The following is a 9,773-nucleotide window of genomic DNA, read 5'->3' on the forward strand; positions in this document are numbered from 1 at the left end:
ACAGCCACAAACAGTCACCTTTACCTAAAAAACACGCTCCCTGCACTCCCCATATCCTGAAGTCTGATAACCTAAGCCAGCACAACTGCATTCTTGCCCTGCCGAAGCCGGCCAATAATTTTGCTTTGCCTCTTGAATCGAAACCAGACAGAAAAGACTTTGGAAAGAAGCTTGGAGAGAAGGAGACAGATGCGAGTGTGTCTTTGTCAGGGGGAGCCTTGCCCCCCACTTTAGCGATTTGCTCCCAAGTTGCCCCAGTAGATTGGGTTTCCAGCGGGAAGTCAGGGCTGTGGTCGGGCCGGCTTGCTCCGGAGAAAAACCCCATTCCTCCCTTACCGACTAAATTCCTTTTCGGAGATCCGTTTTCCATCTTTTTTTCCCCTTCCTTCCTTCCTTCCTTCCTTCCTTCCTTCCTTCCTTCCTTCCTTCCTTTTTGTTCATCCCTCTTTCTCTTTATTTGCTTCTTTCTCTTTCTCTTTCTCTTTCCTTCTTTTCCCCCTGCAATTTATTTTTTCCTTCATTTTTTTCTGATCTCTCCTCTTTCTTAATTCATCGTTTTCTTCATTTCCTTCTTCCCTTTTTCTTCCTTTATTACACAATTTGTTCTTTGCTCTTTTCTTTCCTCCTCAATGTTTTCCTTCCCCCGTGACTTTCTCCATACCCTCCCCCCCTGCCAACCTTTCTTGTTTTTCTCTGTTGTGCAGGGTTCAGGGAGGGGAAGGCACCAGGCTCGGTCGCATCTCTCCCCAGCCTCACTGCTCAGGCTTGGAGTTGACCTTCTCCTGCCTTCAGCCTTAATAACTCGGCTCCTTACAAGGCGAAGTGTATGGCTGCCAGCGGCCGGCGGCCAGGCCTCAGCAGTCGCCATTAGAGGAAAAGAAAAGCGGGCGCTGGGGCCGGTTCCTACTGACTCCGATGGCTCCCTGAAGGGCCCGGTTCGAGGGCTCAGGTGTCTTCAATTCCATCACCGCAAAGGAGGCTCGTCCACCAGGTCTGTCTTTGGAGAAGTCGCTCCATCTTTGTCCTGATCTCCAGAGCTGAACAGTAAAATAGCCTTGACTTGAGCCCAACTGGCATCCCCAAGGCTGGGGAAATGAAGGAGTGGGGTTCTGTCAGTCCCAGATGACTGGGGGGGGGGACAGATCCAAGGGGTCACTGGTGGGCTTAGCAGCCCAAAGCCATGTTCCCACATGAGCACCTTTGTTCTCTGAGCTTCCGGACTGCAGCCTGCTGGCCCTCCTTCTCCTTCAGTCTTGCAACCACTCAAGCCCTGGAACCTCTGGGCAGGAATTTCTTGGCGTTTTGAATCCTGTCTTTCTTCAAAACCCAGTGTGGACCTTGCAAGAAACAGGGAGGCAAAACTATGTGTGTAGACTCTCCCAAATCAGCGGTCTGAGTCAAGGTTATGGGTCTCTACTTTGTGCAGCGGGTTGAGGGAGCGTTTGGGGCTGTGTGTGTGTGGGGGGGCGGGGAAATGATGTCTGCAAGAGAACAAGAGGGTGTGATGGGGAATGTCTGGGCCTGCTGACATTGTCCAAACTTTGGGGGTCTGTGAGGGTATGTCTCAAGAGCTGAGTGGCGGGGACTCTTGCAGGCCCACAGCCTCTGTTAGTCGGTAGCCCCCAAAGCTGGGCTCAAGGTGGGCCTCAGGAAAAAGCGGACTCCAACCTTTAAGCCTTGTTTTGCCTTAGGCAGAGCGAGGCAGCTTCAGACACCACTGCCTCCCCCACCCGTGCCCCAGAACCTCTCTCCCCACAACCTCCCAAAGATCCTGAAATTTCATTCCATGGCGAAACCAAAACTTTAAGTTTTTTAAAAAGGGAGGAGGAATCTTGTAAAACTTTTATGCCAAACAAAGTTATAAAAACTTCCCGGGCGTTGCCTTTTCCAAAGGTTTATATGAATAATAAAGAGTGTAGTCGCGTGCACACGGTTCTGGCGGGCTCGGAGCAGGGAGGGTTCAGCAAACAGCATTATTCCGCCCTGGGGCACCAGGAAACCCCTGGGACTGCCCCCTTGAGGGAATATTGGCCCAGAAACGAATTGCCCTACAGATTCCTGAGAGGGGCGGGGAGAGGGAAGGGGTGGCGCCCTTGACTTCCTTGAAGTTCAAAGTTCTTCTTTGCTCTGGTGAGAAAATCCCTCTCTGCCCTCAGTCCACTCGAGAAAAAAGCCCCAAGTAGTTTTTCTCCCTCTGGTGGAGAAGTGGCTCTAGGTATGCCCATGTCGGTTTACCTTTCAGACAGCTGGTATGCATCTTTCTTGCTTCCCCAAAGCAGAACTGCCTGTCCTCTCCATCTGGGACACCTAGAACGTGTGGGCTTTCTCTCAGGGGTGCTTGGTGGGGTTGTGTGAGCTGTCTTTCAAGGGGCCCTGGCATCCCAATTCCTCAGCAACCCAGGGGTCTGAGGGACAAAGAAACCCCAGCGCAAGGCTGGCCCCAACCTATTTCTCCCTGCAAATTCCCAAAGTTCTCCCTGCACCCCTAAAGCCCGTAGCGAGAGGGGGAGGGGCCCAGAGTGCTCTCTCTCAGCCCACACCACTTAATACCCTTGTAAACTCCCACGTGCGCTATAAACTTGGATTTTTACAACCAACATTCCTCCTTAGCTCCGAGAAACTTTGAACTCGGCCTCGGGTTTATTTACTGGGGGGTGGGGGGGGGTGGGGAGCTGGGAGCTGAGAAAAGCTGGAAGAGAAGAGGGGGAAAATGCGGGGCAAGAGGGTAATGGCGTGGGGGTCTGGGGTGTGTTGGGGGAGCCAAGACCATCCGCTGTGGGTTTGTTTACTATTTAGAGCGGAAGCATTTTCTAACACAGGCCAGACTGGGTCGTTAAGGGCGAAATGAAACTGGGTTTAGAGGCGCGGGGGGGTGCTTTATGGCGGCGTCTAGACGAAGATCTTTTGTTCCCGGCCAGCGCCTCGGCTGGAGGGGATTACCCAGAGAGGCTGAGCCCAGAATGCCCCTGACCGGCGAGGGGGGTTGGACGTCCCAGGGGCCAGAAGGTGGGTTTGTTTGGGGGACAGAGACCCCTTTTTTCTCTTTTTAGAGGGTTGCCAGGGACTGGCAGGTTCCTGGGTCGGGTCACAGAAGCCTTTGTTTTTCTTTTGCTATGACCCCCCACACATACACCCACACCCCCAGCCTTCCGAAATCCCTCCTGGGGCCAGGGATCTTTCCTGGGATGCATCTTGCAAGGAAAGTGGTAGTTGTAGGTTTTAAATCTTTTTCTCCAAAATCACTATCCGTTCAGAGATTAATATTTTGCCTTATAAACAGGTTTGCTCTATAGAGTTATCTCCATCTTATTTTATAGGCAACATGGCCAGCAGGCCAACAGTATTCCTTCATACGACTAGGGGATAAATATCATGGCTAGAGGGGTCTTGCGCATACACATACATACACACACAGAGGACCCTCAGTTGCATTATTGCTGATGCTCATAAACACTGCCAGCAGTTACACACCACAGAGGACACAAGCCCTTAATGTGCATGTGGTCAGGTTTACTCCATCCTACAGCAAAAAGTATACATATAATATCCCTTCTCATGTGCACCCATAGGTACACTGACTTAAAATATTTGTGTGTGGGCACATAAGGGAATTGTGGGGCTGCCTATATACCTTAGCTTGCAAATTCCATCTGAAGACTCACATGTACACATTACAGATTCAGATACTTAAGCTGCATGGATCCCTGTCATCAAAAACAACGACGGAGCCTGGATGTGATTGTCCACCCTCAAGGTGTTTTGCCTTTCATTCCACAGAGGTGTACTGACCAAAACATTTTCTTTGACTTATATAAGAACAGTTTCCAAAGAGAGGGAAAAGATGAGAGAATTAGTTCCAAATCTTTGCCCCTAAATAACGAATTTGGAGCAGAGACTGACAGAGTGCCCCCACTGAAAGCACTTGAAAGGACTGTGGTTATCTTTATACCAAAAAAAAAAAAAAAAAAAGCAGCAAATATAGATGGGTGTGGTGAATCTCCCCATGGGTCACCTCCATATCCGGTACCCCACCTCATGCCAACCCTTTACAAAACAAATCTCTGGGGCTTTCTACTCTGGGAGACCCAATGTATAAACATCAGGGTGGCCCCAATCTAGCATCTAGTTGTGTCTGGAGGACGGACCCTGGCCATTTGTGCCTGAGGGGAGGGGGGCCCGGCCCTACCTTTCCACCCTCAGGGGCCAGTCTTGGTGAAGAAAGGGAGGGGGCTGGTTTCTCCTCCTCTTCCCTCCCTCCTTCAAAACCGTATATAAAAATTCCAATACAGTCTTCTCATGGAGAAAAAAAAAAAAATGAAAGCCCTACCCTCAACCCTGCACATTTAACTGCGACAGACGGAGACATCTGGCGGGAGGGCGGTGGAGCCAAGAAAATTCCTATAAATTTAAATTCGATGATGGTTACAATTAACTCCACAACAAACGTGTACTTAAACAGAAAGCGTTGCTGGGAGTTTGGACGCGGCTCGGGCTGCACGTGAGAAAGGAGAGCTTTAAGAGTAGCACCGTAATGTCCTCAGCTTGAGAGCAGGAGGAAGCTACCGCCAGGCTCTGCCCCAGCCAGCAGAGTGAGGGTGCAGGCTCACCAGCTCCGGCCTACCTCAACTTCACCAGCCTGTCCTCACCAGCTGGGCTCTCCCCGCCTTCCTCCTCCTCCGCCTTGGGAGCACTGAGGATTTTAAGAGGAGAGGGGCTAATAAAAGGGTCAAATAAAATCATAATATTGAACAGAATGAAATATCTTTATTTGCCACCAAAAAAAAAAAAATTCACAGCAATCCCTCTGGGACGGGAGTAGGGTGGGGATTGCACACGTACACGCGCACTCACGCACATGGAGAGAGATAGATGATTGGAATCTCATTCCAGGCGAGTCCTCCCCCCCCCCACCCCGTCCCCTCTGGGTAGAAAGCAACGCTTGTGAAATTTATTTACAAAAATTCAGGCCCCAGCATGGGGGAGGCGCCCAATCCCACCTCCCTACGGCTTCCTCCACCCCAATCTTTTTTTTTCCTTAAAAAAAAAAAAAAAAGGGAAGTAACAACTGCATAGACTATATAGCTATAAATCCATGGAGTGGGGCACGTTTGGAAATAGGTTAGGAAACCTCAATGCACCAGTTAAGAAATTTCAAAAAAGGACTCTACACGTTCACAGGGAGAACAACTAGGCTCAGGCGGGGCCTGGGCGCAGACGGAGGTAGGACAAGGACTTTGCACACCTAACACCAGGTCGAAGGTACAGAAATTTCACAGCAAGGCAGGATCACATTTAGCTGCCCCCTAGCAGTGGGGCTAGGTGGGATAGGGGCGGGGAGCCCGAGATGTCTCCCCTCGCAGACACGGTGTCTTAGCAGATCTTTTCACTTGGGCAAGGGAAGGCTTTTGGTTCAAGGATTGTTCTCTCAGGCGCCCACGACTCTCGCCCCTCCCCCACCCAATCCAAGCAGCAAGACATTGTCGCGAGGTGTGTTTTCTTTTAAATAAAGAGTCTTGGCCTCGGAGCCAGCTATGTCCACTCGCCTTGGGTCGGACACTTCCCTTCCACCCTCTTTCCAGGCTCGGTCCCTGTCCCACAGCGAGAGTCAGACGGAAGGTGGAGGAGGTTCCAGAAAGAAGTGCGGGCGACGGCAGTGGGGGCCAGCCCTGGCCACAGTCCAGTTTTCCACCCGCGGAAAGAAGGCGAGTTAGAAAATAAAAAATAAAAATAAAATAAAATAATTTCCCCCTTTCCCCCCCCCCCTCCCCCAAAAGGGCCCGGTCTGCGGTTACAGCAGAGGGTTTCCCGAGAAATACTGCAGCCGGTCTCTGCTTAGTTTTTTTTCTTTCATTCTTCTGTTCTGAAACCAAATTTTCACTTGTCGGTCCGTCAGGTTCAGCATCCGGGACAGCTGCAGCCGCTTCTCTTTGTTGATATACACGTTGAAGAAAAACTCTCGCTCGAGTTCCCGGATCTGGAATTTCGAATAAGGGCAGCGCTTCTTGCGGGTGCGGGGGGCGTCTGGAGGGGAGGGGAGGGGGCAAGTGCGAGGAGAGGGGAGAGAGACACGTGAGACCCGGGCGACCCCAGCCCGCTGAGCGCTCAGCGGCCCTTCTCCCAGCCCACCGCCAGGCAGCCCTCCCGCCGGGCCGGCCTGCTCTCCTCGCCCGGGCCGCGGTGCTGGGGCAAGCCCCGGACCCCCTGCCAGGTACGGCTCGTCCGATCCCGGCCACCGCAGGGTCGGCGCCCCTCCCCTCGGGCGAGAGCCTTGGCTGACGGAGTCTGGGGGAGAAGGAAGCCAGCCGGGCCAAGTGCGTCCCGGGAGGCGGGGGGGGGCGCCTGCCCAGCTGCTGTCCTCTGCCCCTTCCTGCGCTGCCCTCCTAGTGGCTCTGAGAACCCACCACCCCTCCCCCCCCCCAAATCTAGGGGGACCGCGGAGAACAGGCGCGAAGAAGTGAGATCGGGCGGGAGCAGTGGGGAGGCGGGGAGGAAGCGAGCGAGCAGGCACCAAAGCCACCCGAGAGCCGCTTCCGGGGGCCCTGGCGCCCCAGGACGCCCGGCGGGGCCGCGCCTGCCCAGCTACCGGGCTAGGCCGGCGCTGAGGCCGAGGACCGCAGTGAAACACGGAGACCCAGGCCTGGAGCCTAGGGAGCCCCCTGAGCCGCCTCTCCCCACCCCCTGTCGCCAGGCTCCCCGGCTGGCCGGCTGGGGTTCTGCTCAAGGACCCGCGAACACATAGTTTGAACATTTCAAAAATAGTTTTTAAAAGAAGCAGAGGAGTCCCGGCTGGCCTCTCCGGTCTCAGGTTCTGCTCCATTGCCTCTCCCCCACCACTCCCCCTCTCTGAGTTTCTCCCTGTCTTTCCCTCGCCCTCCCCTTTCTCCCCCTCCACCCCTCCCCTCCGTCCCACCCCCCGGCAGCCCGGCTCCCCATCCTTCCTTAAATGCTCTTCTAAGTTCACGATCAAAGTTAATATCGCTCGCGATGGTGGCGCTTTTAAAAATTTCACAGACCGAGGGAGATAACGGGGAGGGGGGTTCACCCGGCTTTTCCAAAGAGCCCTTTTCCCTCCCTCCCCACCCCTTCTCCATCGTAAAAAGTCGAGTCGTTGGGAGAGAGGGCTTTGTAGGTTATAATAAAATCCTTTGAATGCTTATAAAACTCCACATAAAATCGGACTGACCCAAAACACGAGGCCGTCCCCGCTCCCCTTGCCTCCCCCCTGCTCTCGCCCTCCCTCTCCCGCTCCCTCCCGCGCTGCCCGCCTGTATCCCGGCCGCTGCTACCTACTGGGGGCGGCTCCCTTGGCCGGCTCCTTGGCCGCCGAGTGGGCTGAACCGGACGAGCTGGGATTCGTGTTTTCCTCCTCGGCCTCGGCCTCGGCACCCGCCTCAGCCCGGGACGCCAGTCCCGAGGCCGGGGGCGCCTCAGGCTCCCCCTTGGCCTCGCCCTTGCCCGGGCAGGGGGGCTCGGCCGGCGCGTCGCCGCCGCCGCAGTAGGCGTTGTCGAAGAAACGGTCGAAGGCTTGAGGCAGGACGCTGTTCTTGTTGACTGAGGAGTAGAAGCCGGCGGGGGCTGCGTGCGGGGCGCTGGGGTGGTGGTGGCCGCCGTAGGAGCCTTCGTTTTTCATGAGGATCTCGGTGACCGTGGAAGGAGGCAGGCACTCCCGGTGCATGAGCTCGTCGGCCGCCGCATAGCAGGAGGAGTAGCTGTTCCGGTGGTGCCACTTGCCGGATGGCTCCAGGCCGTAGGAGACCTCCCGGACCGGGGGCACTTGGGCTGAGTAGGGGTAGGAGATCTGTCGAGAGGGGGCCTGGGGCAGGAAGGAGGAGACCGTGGAGAACTCGGGCACGTAGTAAGTGCAACTGGGCAGATAGAGGTTGGAGGCGCAGCTCCCTCGCTCGCCGAAATCAGCGCCCCTCTCCTTGCGCGACGGCGAGCAGAAGTTGCCCAGGTTGACCGAGTTAAACATCGTTCTGTTCTCCTGCCGGCTCCAGATGGAGGTTTTGGACCCGATCTAGCGAGGGGGGAAAATTTGGGAAGGCGAGATGACGCGTTATCCGTCTTAGTCTCTCTCCCCGAGCACGTGATCCAAAGTAGATATTGTCATATATCAGTTCGGAGCACTTCGCAGACGTAGGAGGGGTTCTCTCTTAGGTAAGATGGGGACGTTCAGGCGATTGGTTTGCAAACACCGCAGAAACATTATGAAAATCAATTGCAGATTTGTATTCGTTTTTCTCTCGTCACTCCCCTCCTCTCCATTCCACAGAGCGAGCAAAGGAGGAGAGAGAGGGTTGGGGTGGGGTGGGCGGTGGGATGGGCGGGGGCGGTGGCTGGGAGGGGGTAATTGTATTTTTTTTTCTAGCCGCTGCTCTTCCCCCCCACCCAGGATTGGGGAAAGGAGGAGGGCTCCCACGTTTGGGGGTCTTGCCTCCTCCCGGTGATGAGCCCAAGATTGAGGAGGGGAATGAAGACCTCTTTCCCCACTGCCTGGTCCCACAAGAGATGTGAATCCTTCCCCCCAACTCTCAGGGACTCTTACCCTGCCAACCTGCAGAGGACCATTGCCTGTTTACAAGAGTTTGAAGAAGTCCATTCTTTTCTTGGCCAGGGCTATATGTTAAGACTCCCTTTCCCCTTTGGAGAGACTCCCCAGAAGAGTATATGAAGTTTTCCAAAGGTGAGGCAGCCCAGCAGCAAGCCAGTGTCCCAACTTTGTCTGGCTTGCTGTGCTGCCGGCGGCTAGGGACTCAGATTAGTCATAAACGAGTGGTAAGCAGTGCGCCAGCCGCCCAGCCGGTGCCTGGCGAAGTCTGGGAAAAACCTTCTCTAATGTTGTGTTAAATATTTAGTATGAGAGAGTGGCCCTGGGTGAATATTTCATGCCTGCCTTTATTGTCAATCAATGTGCAGAAAGCTACATCCACTGTGGATTTTTTAAATCTCCAACCCCAAAGACAAAGATTGAAATGAGATCTGTATATTTTCTCTGTCCCAGGTCCTTTGGGTCTGGGGCTCAGCCTCAGCTTGGGGGCTGAAAAGAAGCCCAGAGTCAGGGTCCAGGAAGGACATGATGGGGGACTGGGTTTGGGGCTCCTGTCCTTGAGTGATTGGGGGGCTGGGGGTGGCCAATGGGGCCAGCTGTGGGTCCACTGGACAGACTAGCAGGGCAGTGGAAAGGAGCTGAGGAACCTGGGTGGGCAGGGCAGGGCCGGGGCCACTCCCTAGTGGAGGCCCCCAGGCCCTGCTCCCAAGGGGGCTATAGGCAGGCCTTGGTGCCTCTATCCCATTTCTCAGCCTTTCCTTGCCCTCATCCACATTTGCCAGCCTCCTAGATAGCTGTGGCCCAAGAGGTGAACTCAGTGGTTCTTTCCCCCTCTGCCTCTCATCCCTCTGGGCACCATGGACACAGTTAGGCAGCTGTGAATCACTTTATTGAAAGGTTCTGGACTGGATCCAAGGGGCCTGAGCAATCGCTACAAGCAGAAAGCACCCTTGGATCCCAGGAGAAGCTGCCAGGGCATGATCCATTCAGGTAAGAGGGGAGGATCACCGTCCCCAAGGACTCAGAAAAGCCAGAAATGGCCCAACCCCCCTCTCTCTCTCTCTCTCTCTCTTTTTTTTTTTTACTCCTAACCCTTGGCTAAAATTGATTTCCACTTTAAAAATATTATTTGGATTTTATTTTCCTTTCTGATCTTGGTGAGGTACTGCGACCCCCAAACAAGATGGACAAGACACAAAAAATTGCATCCTGTTCCCAGATATAA

General features: G+C 54.3%; 1 protein-coding gene across 1 annotated transcript; it reads right to left on the reverse strand.

The window, feature by feature from the left end:
• Positions 1-5,045: 5,045 nt before the first annotated feature.
• On the reverse strand, positions 5,046-8,321 carry HOXC11 (homeobox C11). Its single transcript, XM_019419580.2, has 2 exons — positions 7,291-8,321; positions 5,046-6,021 (listed from the first exon to the last, which is right to left on the reverse strand). The coding sequence occupies exons 1-2, from the start codon at positions 7,970-7,972 to the stop codon at positions 5,789-5,791; spliced, it is 915 nt and encodes a 304-aa protein (XP_019275125.1). The 5' UTR covers positions 7,973-8,321; the 3' UTR covers positions 5,046-5,788.
• Positions 8,322-9,773: the final 1,452 nt, after the last annotated feature.

The sequence above is a fragment of the Panthera pardus genome, unplaced genomic scaffold (genome assembly GCF_024362965.1).
Source record: "Panthera pardus isolate Hobbes unplaced genomic scaffold, ASM2436296v1 HiC_scaffold_6, whole genome shotgun sequence".
Lineage (NCBI taxonomy): Eukaryota > Metazoa > Chordata > Mammalia > Carnivora > Felidae > Panthera > Panthera pardus.